General features: G+C 43.8%; 1 protein-coding gene across 8 annotated transcripts in view; it reads left to right on the top strand.

Annotated features, from left to right (window-relative positions):
• Positions 1–24,353, top strand: part of LOC120738090 (C-terminal-binding protein 2) — a 95,092-nt gene that overhangs the window by 46,189 nt on the left and 24,550 nt on the right. The window contains exon 3 of one of the 8 annotated variants that reach the window (XM_040039146.1): positions 587–662. The exons of 5 other annotated variants lie outside the window; for them this stretch is intronic. In XM_040039146.1, the coding sequence (XP_039895080.1) occupies positions 620–662 (43 nt within the window). In that variant the 5' untranslated portion in view covers positions 587–619. Of the gene's footprint in view, positions 1–586; positions 20,923–24,353 lie in introns of those variants that run through there. 2 more of the 8 variants (XM_040039142.1, XM_040039147.1) reach the window with 2 other exon arrangements.

Below are 24,353 nucleotides of genomic sequence, written 5' to 3'. Positions count from 1 at the left end.
ACTCGCAGTTGGCAAACAGATACAGACCAGATGAAGCCATGATTTGCGCTGTCTCTTCTCAATCTCTTTCAAGTGAAAATCTGGAACGTCCTCTTTGGAAAACGTCTGCTGAGACTACACTCTCTCTGCACTGTCCAACAGAGCCTTTGCCTTTGTTTCCATTGTTTTCCCAACATTAAAATACACCTCTTGTCATATCCAAGTCAGCTCTCGTTGCCACGCAAGGTGCAAATTGTATTTAATTTTTTTTATATTATAGCATTTCCCAAATTGTTCATCCTGGCTGTCTTTATATTAGCATTTATGGCAGTGGGATCACATATGCTGTATCTCTGAAAACCCGGTGGCTAGATGACAAGGCTGATTAAGCCATTAAAGTCCTTGATATGTATTTAGCATAATCTGGCCTGTCTGCAAATAAGAAGGCAGGGAGCTGGTTGCAAATGTTTTATCAAAAGCTGCTAGTTAGCTCAATCAAAGCAGCTGCTGGGAAGCATCAGCCTTAATTCGGCTTTATGAGAAATAGAGAGATGCTTTCTATCTCTCTTTCTCACTCTTTCTCTTGTTCTGTTTCTTTCTCTCTCAGGGGTGGAGAGATTCATTTCTGTCATCTGAAGAGATGAGGAGTGATCTGCCACGGCCCATGTTCCTCCCAGCCTCAGGTCCTTTCATGTTCTCGGCTTAATTTGAGCTGAACCAATGTTTATCATTCTGCAGCAACTGGGCCGAGTGGCTGGGAGGGAGGACAGTTTTGCTCCTGATCCATTTTTTTTTCTTTGCAAAGATTGTTGTTTTTCTTGTAGACTGCATTACTCTTTTCCCTCTGGGTTAGATTAGTGCCGCTCTAATCTAGTCAGATAATGTTTTTATCAGCATCTGCATTTTATTCATGTTGTGCAACATGATGGCACTTTATGGTGGAATAATTAGGAATATAATTTATCCTTATTAGATGCAAAACAAAAGTAGTACTGCAGACACAGAAGCAGAATTGTTCTTTCTAGTTTCTGATTGCATTTGCTTATAACTGTTATAGTGAATCTGTTTAGTGTGAACTTTGAACTGGATTGAGCACTTGAGGAAAAATAACGTGAGTCATGTAACTAGCTGTTTGGGTGTTCTTACCAGCTTTACTGATTCAGAGAAGCTTAGAGTCACCAGTTAAGAAAATTATATTTTTGGTGATCTTTTATTTAACTGATTATTCAATGAAGCTTATTTTGTGGCCGTTTTCTTTAAACTAGAACCCGATCGATACAGCTTGAATGAAAGGTTTAAAAATATATCTGTTGGCTGATTCGTAATGAATGAATCAATGAATTTATAGCATTGAGGATTGAGGACTGCCATCCCAGGAATGGTGTCAAAATCAATTCTTATATTTTATTGCCAGTTTATTGCCAGTTGATTACTCTAAATTAATTTTGAACTTAGAATATGTTTCCTTTTAGACTACAGCTGTGGCATGCTTTCATGTAGTACAGTATATATGCTATATAGTTTCTCACTTAGTACATTAATTGAACAGGATAGTCCATATTTATTACCCATTATCCAGTTCAGGGTTGTAGCGAGGCTGGAGCCTGTCAGTGGATTTATATTTGTTAAATGTTGAATTTACACTGTAGGTACACCGCAGACATCTCTGAAATCCTACATGGTAGCATGCACCTCCCTGGAAATGTAAGTACATGTTGCTTCGACTGGCCTGTTCAGTACCGTCGATTCGTTCTGTGCATTTCCAAGTAATTTTTTGCTGCAGTTTTTGAATTTGTCAGTGAGAGAACAGGAATGATTATCTCAATATAAGGACTGAAATATGTCCTGGAGAAGGATTGCAGAAATTGCAATTATTGGAATGTACGTAAGGGAATGACCCCCCAAAAAAGAGTGGAGGACCCAGGAGGGAAAAGCATCCTATTTGTTCCTATTGTGGCTGGTACCACATATAAAACACTGTGACACAACCATGAGGTAATTAACAGATTAAAAACCACACAAAGTCCTGAATGCCGGTAATGGTGTCGTGAACTGTTGGTGCTATAGGCTCGACAAAGATTTACCGCAGAAGTCTCTTTTACCTAGCACTGGCATCACTTGCAGCACTGACAACACATCCACTGGCTGAAAATTGCTGTAATTCTTATGTCCTTCTCCTTTTGCTTTATAGCTAAAATTGTAATCACTGAGGGTAAGAAATCTGTTGCATTATATTTCTTTATAGGTGTTTTATCAGGATTATGTGCAGCTGCTTGTCTAAGACACTGATGAATGAGTAGTCTAGCTTATCTTGGGAGATGAAACATAGATTGCGGCTATTCTTAAATAAAAAGTGCCAGAAGACGTACTGACCTTTATACACTATGCATTAACACTACAGAAAATAAATAACGTTCGCCTTCTATAGCGTTCAGCGCATACGAATATTGCCACCCTTCCCCCACATCTCTGCTTTTAACTACAAAAAGCGCTCTTTCATTTAGCCGAACTCCAAATCATTTTTCACCAACGACTTAGAGAAAAATTACATTTTCTCTCCTTTCCTCTCTCTCTTGCTCTCTCCTTCCCTCCCTCTTCTTTCACTCAGCTGCAGCTCCAAAATGCAAGCGGGCTGTCGTCTCTCCCTTCTGTCTGCCCCATCTGTGATGCAGTATGGGCCACTGGCTTGATAATGATAGGCAGGCGGAGCGTGGGGCTGTGCACAAGGCAAAGATGGAAAATACCAACCTGCTAAAATGGAAGACAAAACTCTAATCAGTTGCTTCACCAAGTCTACTTGAGGTCTTGCCCTGTAGCGGCTCTCTCTCTGCCCTGCGTTCCTCCCATCCTTGAAATCTGTAACATGCTGAGCCGTGCACTGCAGAGATGCGAGGTGGTAAAGAGGCAGAGGACAGCGTCTTGATAACACAGCAGATGTAAACCCTCTGAAAGCCATCAGACCAGAATTGGTACCATGTGTTTTTCTTTCCTCATCGCCCCTCCTTCCTGCCTGCACTTGTGTTTGAGTGAGAAAAGGCCCAGAGGCTCGTTAAAACTTTAATATACTGTACAATCACAGTAATTGAGTAGAATTTTCAAGTTCTTCCAGTCATGGTTTTAATTTATGAAGTCCCTATGAAAGTTTAATGGATCAGCAGTTGTAGAGTCGCAGCTATCTAAATCATTCTGCAGCTATCTCTGCCTGCACTGCCTGCCAAGTCCCGCCGTTAGCGTCCTGTGCCCTAGAAAGATGGCCAGATTGCTCCAAAGGCACGACTGTTGCTGGACGTCTGTTCAACACATTGTACCTAGAGATCTTTCACAGAGCCGCATGACTGGCTGTGAGCTAGCAAGCCGAGGTTTTGGCATTAATTTTGATGCCGTTCACCACATATCCAGTGTTTAAATTTGGAGTTTCCCTTTATTGTATTATTCATACAAGCAAACACAGGATCCCTGTTGCTTGATGAGTGCAGTGTAGTATGCTCACTTAATTATGGAGCAACTCTCGTGAGAGAAAGGCTTGTCAGGGAAAATGCACAAGATGAATTTGCTACCACAGCTTCTTTTGCTAATAGATTGCGGGAGATATGATAAGCCACGTCCTTGTTTCGTTGTAAGCAACACCAGTCCGACCGTACTTGAGATGTTTATTATTGTTATTAATATTTTGTCAGGAAGCGGGAACTGAGTGACACACAGCCCTGAAAGGGGCTTATTAAAAGAAGTTATTGTCTGCGATCGCCGCAGAGAGATACAACACAGTGATTAATGGTGTGTTTTACAGTTGACAAAAAGGCGCAGGGAGACTCAGACCTGAGAGTACAGGACTGAGAAATCACTGCACGGAAATTGCTAGGTATGGGTTACCTCTAATAAAAGAAAGCATTCTTCAGATGTGCGACATCATGCGCTGCACAGAGCTGCAGGCAGAAACAAAACTGTTCTGATTTCTTCTTTGTTTGACCTACTTAATGCTCTCTGATTCAGATGTTCCATAATTAAAAAATCTCTTGTTGTTTTTTTGGTTTTGTTTAGATATTTTATCACTATTGCATCATTTAAGCCTGGAGTCGAAAACAAGGCGGTTCTAGCATTTGGCTCTGCGGTTTGACAGGTAGTGGGACAACATAAAGAGACACAGCATTATAGCAGTTTCTTGTTAGTCTTAAACTGGAATAAATTTAGCCCGTCTCAGTCACGCTGTCTCAGTGTCTTAGCTTCAGAAGCATCCAGATGATGTCACTAGAGACTTGCAGCAAAAGGTATTCCTTTAAACCCGAGGTGTCTATTTCATTGATGGGTAAAACGCAGAACAGAAACAATCCTATAGACATTTAGATGTGACAATCTATTCGGTATAGTCCAGTCATTTTCCCTTCCTTTCCTTCCTTGTCCTATTTCACATTATCTGTTTTCGAGGTAAAGTCAAAACTGGCAGCCTCTCACTTTATCGGCCTTTTTTTCTATCAGACACTTATCAAAGCTCCTTTCTTCTCCTCCTGCCACTGTTTGCATTGCTCTTATCACAGCAAGTAAACACTGGCAGTTATCTCGCTGATGGTGACATCTCATAAGCCACATCTGCTCTGCTGCGCATCTGGTGTGCAGTAGCAAAGTGTAAGTTCTGTGAGTGGATAAAAATGACGCGCACAGATGATATTGTGATGGCTCACATTGACCAGAATGCCTGCTGACAAACTGATAGATATAGTGGCTTAGTACCATGTAATAATGCACTAATTCAGTTCACACGTATTTAGATTGCTGCTACACACCTGTAATGTTCTTTCAGTGCCTTGTGCACAGTTGAGATACTATTATGTTGACACACCAGCCTACTGCAGTAGGTGTCTCTAGGATCATGCATTACAAGGACCATACAGACACTCATCGTAGTATAAATCAATCATGACGAAAACAATCATTCGAACATGGCTGATTATAGGCATTCTTATATGTCAACTTGCCCAGTGGTGTCCTGTCTTCTTTCTAGCAGTCACTAAATAAAATGTGGCCCACAGTAGTACTTGTGTGACTGGACACTGTAACCATCCCCTCCCCTCTCTCAAGGGAAATACACCATGTCAATCCCCAACCTCCTCTGTCCCTCTGGGAAGATCCATTAATGCCCACAGGGATACCGACTGCAAGCCAATGGAGAGGTGAGCGGTAAACACTCGAGCTTTACTCTCTATAAACACATCCAGAGGTATCAGCAGTATGTTGGCTGTGTATACTATCTAGTTCAAGTGATGTCACAAGGGGCAGTGGATTTAAGCAGGTTTTAGTTTGATGCTAATCCCCTTGTGGCAAACGCAGTGGACAAGAAGACTACGCCTGCCAATGGCGTGCATCAACCCCCAGTGGATTAGTTCGCCTTGTCCCCTCCTCCATTCTGCTGCCATTGTCCAGCATGTGTTTTTTAACCCCAATTTCTCACCCTCAGTCTTAGCTTGGAAAGTAACCGTGATACCCAGCACAAGCATGACCTCTGCAGTAGAATGGAGCAGAGCTGCAACCTAAAGGTGTGTTAATTTTCTGTGTGTTTGTATTCTTTCTGTGTTTTTATCATGTTGGGCCTCTCTCCCCACAGATTTCTCATGTTTCCAGGACTGAATTATTTAAATAGGTTGCCAGCAGGGAGCTACATGATAGCATAGACTGAGAAGTGAGGGGAGGGGAGGGGGGCTTTCGGTTGCACATCAGGTAAAAGGGTACCTCCTGCTTCACCTTTCCTTTTTTCCTCTCTGTTCCTCTCTTTTGATTGGGGCTGAGTGTAACTGGAGAGTTGAAATACAACACCTGGCTCTATTTTCCGCCTTTATAGCTGCCCTCTTTATTGTCTTCACTGATGCCTAACTCAAGTGAACAGTCGTATTTTGGTGGCTCTCTGAGCCAGCGTGGTCCTGAATGGAGTGAAGGCCAGAACGATAGGGCTGCAAGTCGCTGTCACTACTGCGGTAACATTGCAGGGTGTAGAAATTCTTCTGCACTGTGTGGGGAAGACGGAGACGTTTGGTTTCACGGTCACCTAGATCTTGGGGAAAAACGGGATCCAGTCCTCCACTCCTCTCTGTACAGACAGATCCAGCATGACCAGCATGGGCAGCCACCACTGAAGAAAACCTCTGTACCTGACCTAAGCAGCAGTCTCTACCTCAAGGAGCTAATGGCAGGCCGGGCCTCAGCACCACCTCAGGATTATTACCTCACTGACGCCACCTTATCTGGTCATCCACCTAAGGAGTCTGGGTTTTACAGGGATAACCAGCACTTGCTCACCAGATCAGCCTTGCATTATGGGCCCAGCGTTGGGGGGGTTAGGTCTTCCTGGGATCAAGGACAAGCAAGAGCCACACCCTCTTTACTGGCCTCTGCTTCTACACCTACACCCGCGCCTCTTCCTCCTCCCCCTCCTCCCCCGCCTCCTCCGCCACCACCTCCCCCTCCGCTTCATGAGCTGAGCCGTTTGTACAGGGAAACTCTGGGATCTAAGATGATCCCAGACGTCCAGCGTATTGGTGGCAGCTCTCCCGCTACTGCGATCTTCGGGGCTCAGCCCCCGCTTCCTGTTTACGCTGCTGAACCGCTGTCTGCTCGTCAAACTTACAACAGTATCAACAGCTTGCGCCTGGATCCCCTTCAGCCAGCTGCCACCAGTTCATTGGTGGATCCAGCTTCTCAGGGAATGGACGCAGCTTTCCCCAGGGCTTACGGAGCTGTAGCCTCCCAGAGGCTGCCTTATGATCCAAACTATGACCCCAGCTCAGCCATGGTGGCTGCCACAGCTGGAATGGTCTCCACCTTGCCTCCTCACCAACCCAGTGCTGCAGACCCTAAGAAGATGGTGGACCCTGCTTTCTTGGCTTTCTTAAGAGGGGAAGGCTTGGCTGAAAGCACAATTACACTTCTGCTGCAACATGGCTTTGATTCCCTTTCCACACTGGGGATGATGGAGGACCATGATGTTAGGTCTGTGGCCCCTAATTTGGCCCAGGCCCGTGTTCTGTCACGAGTGGTGCTCAGTTGCAAGACAGGTGGGACGGCAACACGTGCCCGATCTAATAGCTTCAGCCATCGCAATGACCTCTACGTGCAGCCCCAGGGTTTGACTATGGACCCCAACCTGATGCAGCAACCTCCCACCACTGTCCAGACAGTTTCCCCTAGAATGGGAGAATTTCTGGGTAGAAGACCGAGCAGCGCACCCTCCCAACATCTCCTGGAAACCACCACCTACCCAGGAGCACGGCCGCTGGCACCTGGAGCTTTTCCAGTCAGCCCTGGAGGATATAGCAGTGCTGTGACTCAGGGAAGACCCTTCTCCATGTATAATGCCCACACCGGTCTTGCCATGTCTGCTCTCGGAAACCAGCCTCCACCTGCTCCAGGCACCCCTGGAGCTGCACCTAAAACCTTCTCTGGCTCCTATTCCCCGATGGAACTGATGAAGAGAGCCCCCAACTTTCCCCCAGCATCACCTGTAGGAGCAGCAAGCCCCCTTCACAGCCCACAACTTCTCCGCAAGGGGATCAATGCTGCTCCTGAGAGTACCATAGTTCCCGTCAGCTCTGCCACCACTCTTCAAGTGCAAAACCTTAACAACAACAAGATGGTGGGACGCCGCACCGGTCCACCTGTCATAGTCTCAACCATGGTCACTACGCCTGACACAAGTAATGTCCAACCTCACTTTTCTCATTAATTTATGCAAACCTTCCATCCTTATTGCTGAATAACCTTTTTTTTTGTAAGTTGGTAATAATTTTCTTCTGTATATTAGTTCTACATATTTTGACATGGATTTTGGCATACTAGGAAAAAAAATCACACTGACAGTGTTTTTGAATGGAGGAGTAGCATGCAAGATGCATCTGACAAGTTAAGTAGCTTTGCTCGGAGGGGTCTTCTTTTTTGAATTACGCAACTATTTATACATGTATTGCAAGAGAGTTGTGTCATTTGCCAGAGGGGATCCTGTCTCATCATCAAGTTGAAATATTTCTTTTGAGCAGCACTGCTTTTATTGAGGTCAACATTTTTTCCATCTATTTCTTTTTAAAATTGTTGGTCAGAATTATTTTCAGGCACGAATGTGCTTTTGGAGTGGTTTGCAGCTCCGTTTTGCTTTTCAAGGTTGCCTGCACTTGATTTGGTGAAGTTAGAAAGCACATTTTAAACACTTTTGATTATTTAAGTGTAAGATATTAGACAGAGTGAGTTAAGTGACAGAATTGCATCAATGTTAAGCTTGTCTTATATGTAAAAGTTTATTTCCTTGATACAGAGCTACTGTCATTCTATTTTACGCTGCACTCTCTCCTAATCTGGGGCTTAACCGCCTCAAATCCAATTACACTAATTGGATGTATATTTGCGTCGACTATAGGAGGTAACTGTTTTTTATAGACTCCACGCTTCCACTCAAATCCTGCTTCCAGTGCAGCGCAACTAAAAGAGTGTTTCTTTTGTTATAAACTCAAATTTAACTAATATATTGAGTTTATTAAGTAAATGTCCACTGATCTGCATTGTACACGTTTTCCAACATGTTCCAAGAAGCAGTATACAGTTTAGATTGTAAAATCACTGCTAATAAACAGCAGTTGATGTTCACTTCGAAATTTCATTATAGCTTTTTTCATAGTGACAGAGCCATTAAGGAAATAACTACTAAATTAATATGTTTTTGGAGCTTTCCTAAGTGTGCTTTTATATTTAGATCTGCGGAAATACAGTTATTAATGGGCCTCAAACAAGGCTAACACAAGTAGTGAGGTAGCGTTTTATGTCCAGATACTGCAAGTGAATTCTCCAATGAGGCATCATCTCAGCTTATTTTGATTTCTCCTTCTAACTAGTTGATATATTTCCCCGCTGATGAGAGCTGATGAGCTTAGGGAGGAATTAAATCTTTTAACCTTGTTTTCAGCCGTGTAACCCTGTATCTTGCCGGCCTCTCTAATGGGTCTGTGGGCCGCTGCACTTGTTATAGAGTAATGACTTTTATGAAGTGGCTTCCCTTCATGTGTTGTCAAGGAAATAAGAAGCAAGGTGTGAGAATCAGAAGAGGGAGAAGGAGATGTGGGGGAGGCAGGAGGGTTCCTCTCGCAGTTTCGCGGAAATGTACGCGTCTCTCCAAGGTCACGGCGACGGCCGAACGTACCCATAACACTTTTAGCAAACAAACTCATTTGCATGGCGCTGACATTTGTTGCTTCACTAACTTCATCTGATAATGGGCGGCCCTTGCTGCTGATCGGAAAGCGTACTTCTTAATTGTGTGTTGCCAGGCAACATAGGTTTCAGTGGTAATCAGAGGCAGATAATCTTCACATTTAAGGAAACGGGAAAGTGGAGCTCCGCATTCAGTGTTACATTTAGTTTTTTTTTACACGTGTTACTTTTTTGCAGAGATAATTGAGTGAAAACAATAAGACTGTGTAGGCCACTAAATGAAATCATTTCTTTTACCCACCCGCTCCCCCTGAGCAGTGTACATCTCAAGAAATTGCTAGTCATTTTTCTGCAGAGGCGCTTGTATATCTGTGAAGAGCCTCTCGCATTACATGCATGGCGTTTTATGTTAAAACATGCATATTGATGAAAAGTTGACACGTAATTCCTTTTACACGTCCTGAATAAATCCTCCCAATACGAAGCACTGTCCTTTTCATCGTCTCACATTAAAGTGGACGTTTACACATAGCGTGAAGGCATCTACATTATCGTACCATTAAATTCAAATTTATTCTCCAAGGAGAGTTGTAAAAACAAAGACGTGAGCAGAAGTGAAATCGGTGCTTTCTTAAAATATTTATGTAGATGTAGGTGCAGGTGGGAGGGCCCTGCCTCCTCTCCGCTGGGCGCTGTCTTGGTTGGCTAAAGCTGTAAGTAGTGTTAATAATGGCATTAAACGGTTGAGTCAAGCTCTGTTGCACCATTTCCTTCAACCTTAAGTAGGGAGAGGGCCTCGAAGCACTTGCATTGGCCATGGAGTTGTCCGTCAGTGGCATCCCACAGAGCGGCACAGGTGGGTGAAACTTTCAGTGTCACGTGAAGCAGAAGAGCCATTTCCCTGGCTGTATGTGCGATTGGCTTGTAGCCTGAATTGTGTGCGTGCTCAGTAGATTAACAAAGGTGGACACTTGCACGTGGTTTCCTTGTGGAGATAATCCGCAGAACATCTTCAGCTGTACTTTTCTGGGCTGGAGAATTAGCAGGCAGTGTGGGGAGGAGACGGGGTATATTTTGGGAGCAGAGCTTGTAACTTACAGGGAGGAGTGAGACCAGAACTTGGCAGCAGCGCCTCATAGCCATATGGGATGTGTCAGTTGATGTGTTTACCTGAATAAGTCTGTTCTCTTGGTGACACACTCGGTGCCCAGGTTGTAGTCAAAACACAGCAGATCACTTTTTTTTGCCTCTGAGAGGAAACCATTGCTGTTTGTGGCTGACAGTTATGCAACCTTCCAGTGCATGGTTCCCATGGGGGGCCTGAATGGGATTTTAATTTCCCTGCCTGTGTTTGGAAGGACATTCACGAGGATGCATGCCTAATGTGCACTCAGCTGTCCTTGGCTAAACTGCTTTGTGTTCAGGTGTCTGACGTTGATTTCACTGTGCACTCGTACATGTTTTTCCCCCTAGCTACGTGGAAAGAAACCACTCCCTGTGTGTCATTTTGGCCCTAGACTAGTACTTGCAAATGCTTTAGCAACAAGGTAGCGTCTGTCTTCCTGCGTAGCCACTCTGGTTTTGATTCTATGGGAGCAAAGCGCTTTGATTTATAGCTAACATGGTCACACATGCATAACTCCAGATATTCTTGCATTACGATATATGGCTGTGTGTGTGCGCGCTGGTGGAACAATGAACGAGGTTGGCACAATCCACCATGCTGCCACACATGCACACAGACAACAGATGCCCGTCTCTCAACAGCAGGAAGTGCTCATTTTCATCAGGATGGCTGAATGTGATGAAGCTGACAGCAGGACACAGAGACAAGACCTTAAGTTTCCTCTATTTGTCTCTCTCTTCCTTTGACTAGCACTATCTACTATACATATAAAGTGCCGTCAGGAAGTGTTGCAGTAGAATTGTTTTAGCTCTGCTTTAAAAAAAAATATCAGCTAACTTAAAAACTAGGCACATCACGAGCTACTGGAGCACAGCTGAAAACGTCTGTTTTTCTGATGTGTATGTGTATGTGCAAACATGTATGATCCAGGCTCCGTTTTCTTTAAATTCAAATGCCCTGCGGTGTTAAGGCAACACAAAAATAACTTTCCTAATACTTCCTGGCTGAACTGCATGTTTACCCTTTCCTTACTTGTTGTTAATGCAATTATGGGTTACACATTATTATTGTGGAGGGCTAATAGCTTAAGGCAGGAATAGGTGCAGAATTAGAGAGGTGGAAGCCTGCTGTCCACATGTATGTGTTTGTGCATGCTACTATACAAGCATCACGTGTTGCTGACAGTCTGTGTCATCCTCGCTAATCCCACTGATATGAATGAAGGGAGACAGACAAGAGGGTTCAGCTCACACATCGTCGGTATGGAGTTATTATGTGGAGCTGTAATAAGCATCTATATGTGCTTTTGTATTAACGCCTTATAATCATGCACATGCAAAACCCTCACTACTTTAAAGCTGCAGAGCAATTTATTCAGTGCTAACTCTTAGTTTTTTCCCTTTTTTGTTCACATAAAAGAGTAAATGTGTAGTAATTGTAGCCTTTGTGCTTATTACCTGTAATTTTATTGAAAATAATTGTGCAACAAACTGAATGAACTCATAACATTTGGACAATTTGTTCTGTAGTAAGTAAAATACATGATCGGTGGTAATCGGTAAGAAACTTTCCTACCCCGTGTGCTTCACAGTAACTTTGGGATTCTTAGACACTTGCCTGTTTGCAGTCTCTCTGTCATGTATCTCCAGTTTCCTTTAAAACCTGGTAGATGTTACATGAACTGTCTGCTGCTCCATCTCCATTAAAAATCTGTATTGTTTGTATCCCCGAGGAAATACGACAAATCTATTTTTCCACTTCAGTATTTATTTCAGGGAGAAAAAAAAAATTGAAGGAAAAAAAAAGTGTTTTCGAGCCCCATCCTCACTCACCCCTCCCTCTGTGTTTTCTCATGGTTGATCTTTCCAAACCATCGGTTGCGTTCACAGAGGGATTAATGGTTTCTGCAAAGCCAGCCAACCCGTGGAGGGAATGGAGCCTTCGAGCGAATGAGGAACAGCTGGTCTCCCCCTGCTTGTGACAGCTTGAGTGTTTGAGTGTGTGTTTGTGCGTATATGTGCGATAGTTGCAGCTGACCTCTGCGCAGGGTCAGAGGTGTTCCTGCTCCGAAATAACACAAAGTTTATGTTGCCGCTCTTCTGCATTGCTGATAAATGCCAGTCGGTACTGTCAATAGGCCTATTTAAGGATTACGGGTTTGCAACACAAGTTTTTGTTTATACTCTGCAATTACCCTGTAATTACCCTTCAAGTTTGTGTGTTTTTCATTATTGAGAGAATTTTCTGTTATTTTGTGGTGATCAATTTGCTGTCGTCCTCAGTGCTAAAGGTAACTGCGATGGTGCGATGCATACAGTGTGAGTATGTGCGGGGGGTTTTCTCCAGCTTTTGTGGGTCTTCGTCTGATGACTTGTTATGATTGGTGGGAAGAATAATTTGGCTATTTCGAGAGACTGCATTGTCATGTTTATTCTACTAGTCTCCCCATCCCATGGCAGTTTTGTTTACAGGATAGCAACGGCGTGCGCTTGCTGCTCGTGCTGCAAGAATGGCAGCGCTTTGATATAATCTCCCCAATTATCTGTCGTCAATTCCGCTGTATATTATTCCTCTCTCCACAGCAGCTGGGGAGGAGACTGGTTTTGGGCTTGTCACAGAGGAACAGCTGCATCCACTAAAGCAGACAACTACCTCTGCATACCTCCCCAGTTATTCTCTCCTTTTTTCTTTTTTTTTTTATCCCTCCCCCTCTTTCTCTCTCACTCAGTGGTGGGCAGGTCACCCTGAATTATTCATCAGTGTGAAATGAAAAAGCTCATGGATATTGAATATCCCCTCTGAAGTGGTGGCCAACATTGTGTTTTTTTTTTCTCCTCTTCTTCGATTTTTTTTTTTTTTTTTTTGCAACTGAAAAGAGTAAAGAGAGGCAGATCTCATTGCCAGGGTATTTCAAAGGTTAACCGATTGCTTTACCTCGTGCACATATTTACTTCTTTCATGGTCTGTGGTCAGGGAGGAGGGAGGAGGAGAGACACTGAGAAATACAGAGGATGAAGAATAAAACCTAGGAAGACAGATGAAAGCAACAGGATTTTTTTAAAGGTGTAACAGTAATCTCTGTTCTTTTTTATTCCTGGAAGAACTTGTTTCTCTGACCACCATATAGTGGGTGATCTCCTTGCCTAGCTGATGTACTAACCTTTTTTGTTGTGAGGCCTATTTTCTTCCAGTAAAAATTGCACTTCGGCCGGTTGTGGTCATCCTGATCGATCAGTTGTCATTCGTTCCCCATGTGGTCCTCTGTGCTTCTCTATTGTCTTCCGGGCTAGTCTTTTGTCCTGTGGTTTGATCTCCTGCCCGTGTTGCAAATCCACGTTACCGGTTGCCATTCATCCAGCACAATTGCCAGTAAACACAGCAGAGGCTCTCAGAACATTTCCCATGTGAGTTTATTTGTAATGGGCAGGGATAATGGGTAGAAATTAAAAATTCGGTCGAATATTTTTGTTTCCCATTTGCTGTCCTAAAAAGTAAGTGAATACTGATTTTCCGGAGGACAAAGATGTGAAACATCCTCCTTACTGCCATAGAGCAAATGCTAAAATAACAAATAAACCAAAATAATCTGCTCAGCAGCGAATCCCTCATCCCTTGTTTCCTATGTTGTACACGCTAATAGGAGATGGAGTGCTTTATTTGTTCAATAATACCTGAGAGAACAGGCAGCGCTGACCCTGCATTGCTCCCATTGGCTGCTACCTTTGCTTCCTTTCATTTTGGTCCATTTTCCTCCATTCCTGATTTCTACTGCAGCACAGACAATTACGCAGGAATGCTTTTAAAGGTATTCTCAAGCTTTACAAATGTTCCTACAGGAAACAGCCAGGGGTTCAAACGGCTTTTATTTATTTATTTTTTATGAGCAACAGTTCTTAACAGAGTCATAATGACTGACAACTGGAGAGAAGAAAGATATTTTATTTTCCCATGAAAAAAAGGGAAAGTCACATTGTTTGTCTTCCAGGAAAGCCTCTTTTTTTTTTTTTTTTTTTTTTTTTGCTTTAAACTCATATTTGGGAACACGCCGTTACCTCTGGGTAATTGTGTTTTAGCTTGAGTGAAATGCATCAATTGTGACGGCGTACAAGTTGCGTGGGAACGTCGTTGTGGCTTTAAGGTGTCAGGTTTTCCAGGTGTCAAATTGTGCGCCCAAAATGCGAATTCCGGTTACAGTAGGTTTCAGGGTATTATATTTTGTGGGGAAGAGGTCTGTGCTGCCACAGGAAGTGTAAAATATCATTTGCCATGGTAGAGGGAGGTGGATGAGTAGGTGGGTGGGAGTTTCTTTTCAGAGGGTGTAGTGCGATGAAGCGGGAGGGGGGGGGGGGCTATGATGATGAAAATGGCTGTAACTCTTTAGCAAAGTGAGCTTTAAAAGGCTGTAAGTGGACACCTCATAGTATCTGATGGCTGACTCCTGGTTGACAGGACCCCATGACCCCAGTGTATTTATCGTAATGGAGCACAGCTGGGCTGCAGCTTCGATGGGTTAATAGCCATGTGACAGCTTTTGGGGGTTGGGGGGAGGTAGGCAGGAGGTATTTTGTGCACGTATGTGCATGCATTTTATTTACTCGTGCACTCCGTTGAGTGGCACACAGGGGCCACACTTGGGAGGGTTGGGACTTTGTGCTCCACTCTCTCTGCCAGGCCAGATGGCTCCTGTCACTGAAAGGGGAGGAGGAGCGATGGAAGGAAAAAGGGGAAGGATGGAGCTCTGAGTCGCCCTTAACAGCGCTAGAGTGGCCTGTCCCCAGAGCCACCACATCTGGAGACCACCTGCTGCTGGCTCAGCCTGCTTCCTCCATCCTCATCGCTCTTGCACACGCTCACTTTTCTCACTCTGTTTTTCCAGATGGGGGAGGTGGCGGTGGTGGCAGTGGTGTGTTTGGTCAGGCTGCGTGCCTATATTTCAGCAACTTTAGTGTCTGTGCTTTGGGTGGAGGAGGTGCAGGAAGGAGTGAGCTGAGGAGGGATGGGAAGAGGAGGTGGCGTGAGAGCATAGAAAAATATCATTTTATTTTATGACTGCACCAGCCTCTGAGAGTTGTGGGTTTTGTATTTGTTGTATTTCTTCTTTTATTCCTCCCCAAGTAAAGAGACAGAGTGAGAATGTTCGTTTTTCTTCTCTTAGCCGTTGCTGCAACTGATCCACAGGCCACGGGGGGGCTGTTCCTGCCTGGAAAATAAAGCCTGCTTGCCCTCGTTGGCTCCCCCCAAATAAAATACACTCATTTGCATTCCCATGCTGTAATTTAGCCCTTCTCTCTCACACATACACTCTCTCTCTGCCTTTGCTCTCTCTTTCACTATCTCTGTCCCTCATCCCTGCATCTTTTCAGCCCCGGTCCTTGCAGTTCCGCAGGGACTTGAACGTGGGAGGGGAAGAGAGGAAGGGAGGCAGAGAAAACAAAGGCGAAGAGGCAGTGTTGACTCAGGGTTGTTATCTGGACCGCCGGTGAGGGGGTGGGGGGTCTTGTGGGTATCTGTGTGTCTGCATACATGCCTGGGGGGTTATTTACCCTGGCTGCCACTGTCACGGCAGGTGCCTCCCAGTGGATAAACCTGGGCCTCCTAAATAAATATTCACTGCAGTGAAATTAGACTTGCATCACCAAAAATTAAACTAATACTGCCCTCTTTACCTCCCTCTGAAGAATGTCCAGACCGCTAAAGATCACCCATATATTGATGTTGCATGGTGACTGGCTTTACGATCGTCCTGATATTTTGGTTGGGTGGGATCAGAGGTTTCAGCTCTCATTTTAAGTTGTGAAGTGAACAAACATGATCTTTGGCTAAAGTTATTTTGCATTGCTGATTCCCTGTGAATGAGGGTTGAAATTGTTTTATTGGTTTGCACGGAAGACTTAGTTTGTTTGCTTTGGTCTTTTTCCCCCACATAATAAATTCAAGCAGACAATGCGTTCATAAGGGACAGATTTACTAAAGGTTTGTGGCAGTGCCAGCTCATTTCTGGAATAAAAAAACATGCAGTGTAAAGTTAGCAATGGAAAGGTGTGGACTTTTTTTTGAGCCATGTTTGTAGGGCTTAGTTTTTCAGATTTACAATTTTGGGAAGTGGAGTCTGCTGAGGTTTGCAGTAGTCAGTTTACTGCCAAAAACATTCCTGATGCACTGAGATTGTATGCTAGAAGGAAGAGCATTTTCTTCGCTTGTGCTAATTTACTTTGAATGTGTTATCAGAACATATTAATTGCCAAGGCACGCTGTTCTTGCTGGAGGAACTCAAAGACTGCCCAACTAGAAAAAGTCACACAATTCCCGCTGCACCAAAAATCTTGCAACCCGTAATTCTTTTTTTTTTTTTTTCTTTTGTCCTCTTGTTATTTTCATGAAGTCAAGCAGGGCTTTATAATAAAACTTTTACTTTCACAAAACTGCCTTCAGCCTTAATTTCACTGAGTCTTTCCAAGTGAAAAAGTAATGACACAAAAAATTTGCATAGTTTTTCATGTTTCGGGACAAAACTGCATACAATGTTGCCACTTGTAAGACTATAACAGCCTAGCAGTCATTTATTCTATAGGTAGAATCAATCAGAATGTAGTGCTGTTGTAGCCTACACATGTGAGTTCTCATTTGTGTGTCTTCCTTACTCCATGAAGAACACCTTTCCCTACTATTGCAGTTACCTTGGCCACAAAGCTGTTCCAGATGTTCATTTTGGAAACATATTGAATATTGTGATTTGGAGGTATTTTATAATAACGATTGCATTCCTCCACTGGTCCCCAGAAGATTTCTTCTTCCACTGTTTGTGTAACTAATAGATTCTCTTGCTTATTAGATCTTTTTTTAGGTGGATTTTCTGATTATTGGAATGAATTGGCTACATCTGAACTCACGAATGTGCGCAGTGACCGTAATTACCTGCAGAGCTTGTAGTTGTAGTTGAACCTGTAGCTGAAATGAAAAGAAAAAAAGGTCTTGTCTGCTTCATTAACATTGCATTCCAGCGAGAATCAAGATATGCACTTTGTAAACTTAAAAGTCACAGTGTTTTTGGGATAGTCGTGGCTATATTAGTACAGATTTTGAAATAAATCTCTTCACCCCACTGGTATGGTGAATTAAATTTGTGATGCTCAGCACTCTGTAGAAGCCAGCAGTATTCATCGGGAAAACTGTTCCGTAAAGTCTGCGGACATTTTTTGAGCAGATCAAGCATAAGTAGAAGTACAGTACAGGAGAAAATCATGGTCTTACAGTGTGCTAGAAAAAAATTGCATTAAAGAATGCACAAACTCTTGATACCACTAAAACTAAAATAAAAAATAGAACACCAACACTTAGCTCTAAATAGGGAGAAAAAAATCAAAGCAAGAAAAACGTACTGTAAAAGCTGTCTGGTGATATTCTCTGGGGTTTAACTGCTGTGGAGCTGAACCTCTTTTTGACCCAAGTCCAGCATCTGAAATGAACCCCTGAACCTCTGGTCATAATGTGGTCAGCTCAAGCCTCGTCTCCAAGCGGCAGGTTGGCTCGCTCTACCACTTACTTTCTTAAAATCCCTTTAACTGCTTTAGGGGGATTTAACGGGCCTCTACATCCACTGTGCTCTCAGAAGCCAAGTTCTAGCGCTTACATTAAAAGGGCGCACACAGTATAATTAGGCTGGTTAAAGAAGAAGGCTCCCTCTCATGGACTGTAAGAAGGCTTGGAACATTTGTTGGGTCTTCCAGAGCGTGAACGCTGCCCTTGATGTCTTACTATGCTAAAGGTTGGCGCTCAGAGAAACCATGCAGCAGGAAGGAGTGTAGACTGAAAACCTCAAGTATTATTATGCATCCCAGGAAAAGCAGCACTATTGCTTTTCTTGTAAGTGTGGTTGATTTAAAATTTAACAGATTTCTTTTTTTTTTTTCCGTAGAAAGCCACACTATTTTTTTTAAAGAGGCAGCTAATATAAAAACCCAGATTTACATCCTTGTGCAACTCAAAGCACCTGAGAGTAGGTTGATCACTTATGTTTACACAAAGACTGTGTTTACTATGTGTAAAGTGAAGAGAAAAATGAAAGGCTAAAATAAAGATCGGTAGACATTAAAAAAATTGGATTTCAAATGGAATTGATTAAATCTGACTGATTTTTATCGCACTGAATATTTCAGAAATTCAGCGCTAAGATTTTTTTTTTTTGTCAGAATTTCAATTAAATACATTTTGGGCAGCAAAACTGAAATGGTGTGGGGAGCAGGGATGGGATGCTGCAGTGCCAATCTGTCGTCACTAGTCTTCACTCGCCTCTTCCAAATAAGCATGTCGTTACATGCTCGTCAGCTTTTGGACGAGTGCTGGAGCACATCTCGCTTTCTTTGAACTGGGCCAGTGGTTCCCCATGCATAGCCTATTGCTTCTGTGCAGCTGCATCTTCCCTGCTTTAACCCCAAATTTTCTGCACAGAAAAATCGAATGAGAATTTTTGACCTTTGCGAGAATGAATGTAAATTCATCCACGTTTTCATTCACTAAAAACCAGGGGAGCTCAATGCAATTATTAGCATTCTGTCTTGGGGTGTTATTCTTAAAATTCCCCCCTCACAGAAGGCCTGCATCTTCTGGGATTCTGTGATATTCTTGTGTTAATATACTGCTGTCAGACAGACAACCCCCACCCCAGCTTTTTTAATATTATTAAAGAGAGAAAGATCAGAGGGGCAGCCATATCCCCACACTTTATAAGGAGTGTGAGCATGTCTGGCCGGCTGGCAGGAAGTGGGTTGCTACTGCCTTTGATGGTCAAACTCTCTCAGATGTGTCATTGGTGCAGACTGTAGCTCGGATGACAGGTCGTGTCTCCGCTTGTTGGGCTCTTGCAGCTGAGATACAACAGCCCCAATAATTACCTGAGCAAGCACACACACTTTAAGTGGATATACATCATGGTCCTACACACAGACAAAAAAAGAGAAGTAGCTTTACACTTAGATGGACACTGCTTGTGCTGTTTCACCTTTCTGCTTTCACTGTGAGTGATGATCAGTTCTGGCGCGTGACCGTGCCGGACTCTTGGTGTATTGGTCACGCTTGTCACGCAGCTGACGGTGTGCGTGCACGTGTGTTTATGTGTATGTTCGTCGCCGTGCTCTGGCGAGTAGCAGGGAGGCTCCGATTGCTTTGTTATTCCAAACAGGGTGTTTACAGCCACTCATCCTCACAGTCATTCAGCAAGGCGATCTGTCAGCTCTCCCCTACAGGGACCAAACTGTGAACTTAACACGCTCGGCTCTGATGACTTCCCTGATGGTGTGAAGAACAGCAAAGTCTACAGCTGTAATGTTGTTGCTGGAGTGGCTTGAATGTTGCATTGTTCTTGCAGTTTGTGTATATGTGTGTGTGTGTGTGTGTGTGTGTGTGTGTGTGTGTGTGTGTGTGTGTGTGTGTGTGTGTGTGTGTGTGTGTGGATGCGTGTGCATTTTCAAAGGGAGGTAGGCGGTATGAGTGTGTATGTCACTTCCCCAATGTTTTTCCAGTAAGCCCCCAAAATATCAGGGTGGAGTGAGTTTGTGTGCATGTTCAGTATTTTTGGTGGGGAGTGGGGAGAAGGTCTAGATGAAAGTAGAAAAGAAGAAAAGGAAACCAAATAATCAGCAGGGAAAGGGAGGTGAGGCTTAGGCTGGGAGCAAACCAGTGTGTGTGTGTGTGTGCGTGCGTGTGTGCACGCGCGTGCGTGCGAGGGGGGGAAAAAGGGGCAGGCATTCTCAAAACACCATGGAGTCCAGATCAGAAATAAAACATAAAAAAGTGGAGAGGCAGGAGGAGGGAAAAAAGGGAGGAGGAATTGTGCTTGAGTGTGTTATGCGTGTGGATCCTGTGAAGTGAACTGAACACAGCCGTAAATTGTGCAAGCCCAGAGAGCCCAGCTCTGTATGTCCAAGCTGGCACTTCTGATTTAGACAGATCTTTTTTTTTTTTCCTCTTTTTTCCCCGATGCAAGGTCTTTTTTTCTGCAGCTTCTGGTTTATTATCTGCTAAGACAAAGGCAGGAGAAAAAAAGCTAAGGAGAGAGAGCGATAGAGAGACACGCAAAGCGAATAAATGTTGCGCAGCTGACAGCAGAGGAAGCAGCGAGAGAGTTTCCAGCTACCGCGTTCCCCGACCGCAGCAGCCTTTTCTTCCTGGGAGATTTAAAAAAGGAAAAGAGAAAAGGACAAAAGCTCCTGCCCCCCTCTTTCTCCGTCCTGCTACCATCCGATCATCAGCTCTAACCTCAGCGTGTGTGAGTAAGCGTGCATATAAGGACGCCGCGGGTGTATGGTGCTTTTCTCCCTGCCCTCAAAGGCATGGACTAAAGATGATGCAGCCAGGGGCTTAGTGAGAGCCCGCACCGCAGAGACCCCTTCCCCTCACCAACAGGGCCAGACCGAGAGGAGCAACTCCAGGGGAAGGGGGAGGGGGGTTAGAGGAGTGGAGGAGGAGGAGAAGAAGAAGAAGTGGAGGGGGGGTACCCTCCATGGATGATTGCAGAGGGTCCTTCACTTTCCTTTTTTTGTGTTTTTTGTTTTTTCCACTCTACTCGCCTCAGTCATCTCCTGCTTTCGCTGTGATGCATAGCCTTTAAAAACGAATAATGTGGAGACAACATTTTCCAGGCAAGCAGCATGTTTCCTGTTTTCTCTTCTGGATGTCTAATAAAGTCTGGCATGTGGGAGGTGGGAGGGAAGTAGGTGAATGGGGAGGGGTAGAGGGAGTATGGGTAAGAGGAGAGGAGGGGAGCAGTGTTTTAGAGTGTGTGTGTATGTGTGTGGATGCATTGCGTGCCCGGTAAGGAGTAGTCATTTCGGGGTCTGTTACTTGTGCTGCTGAACTGGGCTTACTAGGTTTTTGCTGCCTCTGCAGTCTTGGGCTCAGAGTTGCACTTTGTAGCTCAGGGCAACGCCGAAGAATAAAAGAGCGGGAAAAAGAGAGAGGAAGTGGAGGTAATGGGAGGTCCGGCGTGGTTCTGCCATGGATGCTGTTGACACTCGCTTTTGTCCCGCAGTGGAGTGCGAGCTCCGGCCCGCCAGTGCACACAGAGGGTACCATTTAAAACAGCCGTGCGCTCATTTTCTTGGCAGGGGATGGATTGGTGTGGCGGGCAGCCGGGTGGTGACAGGGGTGGGGCACTGGCAGCGGAGGACAAGTGGCCTTTGTGTGCTACTTTTGGGGAAGTGAAGGGAGGGAAGGGCAGGGAGGAGGCTGCCAACAAAGGGTGCTTATGCCCGCCCTCCACACCCGCTCTCTTCAACCACTACAACTCATGCAATGACCTCGTGCTGTCACGGGCAGACTTTGGGTCTGCGTGTGTTCTTGACAGGTTTTATGTGCACACGTAAGTAAAAGTACAAGCGCCATGTGAAATGGAAGGAAACTTAAGTGAGGAACACAAAGTGTTGTTTGACCTGACAGCACTGTAACCTGTGCACAGCAAGCTTCTCCTTTACCTCGCAGCAACCTCCTGGCTGTTCACCAAGGTTTGCTGTCCCATTCATTACCTCCCAGTTACATACTATCGACCCTCATGTCAACGTTTTCATAAAAATCTCACTTTGCCTTTGCAACCTTTTCCTCTACAAGAACATTTACAGCATGGAAATGTGGTTTGAAGGCCTTTTGTTGAACATGAATGTGGTTTAGAATCTTCTTCCTAATTAATTTGTTACCAATTAAAGTGCATCTGGTACACAGCAGACCATCCTATGTGCTCTGGCTTTCCTCTGTAGAGTTTTCTCATGTGACATCACATTGCTCAAGAATTGCCCACCTTAACTATCAGTCATGAGGGAAAAATGTGTATTGCCCAACTGGCTGCAACTGCAACCTCCTTTTAGTTGCTTTGGTTGCTAGCAGATCACCTCAGTTGCTTGTATAAATGCAGAGTGGTATAAAAGTGAAAAGAGGTGAGTGAAGAAGAAAGGTTCAGTTCATCATAGGAAGCACTCAGCAGCCTAGGTCTATTACAGTGTAACTGAGGGGTAAGCATCACCTGATCCAGACATAATTATAAGATTTATCAAAAAGAAAAGTAGTATTTATAGTCAGGTATAGGGTATACATGCTGGCCTCTCGGTGCCTGTAAAACATTTGTAACATAAAGTTGGCCTACATAGTGTGCACCACTGTAGGCCTCTATTTTGGTTGATGCTGTTTTGCACTCTGTGGGTGATTTGGCATGTACTGTTAGGAAATGCAAGCAGCGGGGTTGTGACTAAAGTCAGGTTATGCAGGGAATCAGTAAATTATTAATATGATTTGCATGAAATTTTTAACCGGAACGTCAAACCTGAGAGACAATCATGACAAGATTGTTCCACTAATATAAAAAAAAAAGATTCAACTTTCTTCTCAGAGTTGTCTAAAACTTTTTCATTTTTTCCCTAACTCACAGTAGAGATGCCAATTTGCAGTGAGGACGTGAGATTTACTACAGCAGTAGGCTTTTGTTTGGCCTTTTTGGCAAGTTTCTGGGAGAATTATCTTTAATTAAGAACAGCTGAAGCAATCCACTGCGAGTGACATGTTTCTTTTATAATAGCCAAAAAAGGCATTCAGTCTTGATTTATTGTGTGGCGCATGTGACCTGAATGATTTGTAGAATCGTTTTTGCCAAGAAAATCAGCAATGATTTGATTGTAACTTGAATTTAAATCAAAACGAAATCCTTGTCAAAATGGCTCCATATTTTCTTTAGAGTGTTTAAATTATTTAAACGGCAACTGTTTCCGCTAAACGTAAAGGTAGATTGTCAACGATTTTGCCAGCCTGGGAAAGTCCAAATGAAACCATATGTTCATATCAAAGCACGCATGTAAAGCAGAAGTTACGTGACCATTTTATAACCCTTCTCTCGCCACCATCGACATGTCCCACCTCTCACACGCAGCCTGCTCCTTTTGGGCTTAGCAGGGAAAGGATATGGGTCATGTATTAGCTCAGGGTGGCACAGTAAATGGCTGTAACAGTTAGCGGTCAGCAGCAACCCCCACCCAACCTTGTTGTTGAGATGGAGCCACCTGCAAACAGCAGCTTGGGGTTGCTAGGTAACCTGTGGCAGAAGATGATTATAGTATGGCGGAGGGCTTGTCTCTCATTAGCACTAAAGTGACTAAAGTGACTTCTGTTTCTCTGCTCTTCTCTTGATTTTAATTTCTCATTTCCCCGTTGCCCCTCTAGTCCCCCTTCCCCTCACTGGAGGCAACATAGCACCAGCAGCAGAGGCCAGTGGTAGGATAAGACTCCTAGCTCCCTTCACCACATAATGGAAACACTGGCCTCATCTCCCGGTACGCCGCTCTGCTACTTCCTGCTGCCAGACTCTGACTAAGTGTTTCTGGCTCAGAAACCGCAGCCTCCAGCCCGGACTGAGTTAGGGTTGTATTTGTCTAAAGGAATGATTAGAATTTAAATACAGATTTAAATACTGACTAAGATTACTGGAAAAAAAGAAAGAGGAAAAACACTGATCTTATGAAGTTTGGTAATCTACATCAAGTGGTTTTAAGCTTTTTTACTGGAGGCCTAGATTTCCAAAATAATTTCCATTGTGACCCAGTTCTCATTTTCCACAACTGGTGTGCAATCTAATTGAGAAAAATGTTCTGTTTTTAGACCGCTAACTGAGCCCCCACATTTTATTACAGGGAATTAAAAAGACTTTAGTAACATAATATCTAGCAGCAATGGATGTCTTTAAAAAAAATCATTTCAAGGCTCGTCTTTCAGCGTCTTGGAGCCCTCATGATAAATATGTCTGTGCTTTTAGCAGGGAGAATTATTTTAGATGTGTTTGTGTGTTAGTTTCATTCCAAAAGTATAGTAATCACAAAGCAGAGGTATTTAATTGAATAATATAACCAGCAGAGAAACAGGGATACCTGTACAGAACAGTGTCGTATCTATCAGGCTGTAAATTAAATGTTTTTAGATTAGTGGTTAAATTAAATAAGAAAATGTCGCTTATGTCGCTAATTTTTGACATGTCGAAGATTTGCAATTAATTAAATAGTTGAAGAAAATCAAATAATTAATCACCAATGAAGAAAAT

Source organism: Simochromis diagramma, unplaced genomic scaffold (assembly GCF_900408965.1).
Source record: "Simochromis diagramma unplaced genomic scaffold, fSimDia1.1 OVJJ01000402.1, whole genome shotgun sequence".
Classification (NCBI taxonomy): domain Eukaryota; kingdom Metazoa; phylum Chordata; class Actinopteri; order Cichliformes; family Cichlidae; genus Simochromis; species Simochromis diagramma.
This window is presented reverse-complemented; position numbering and strand designations above follow the sequence as displayed.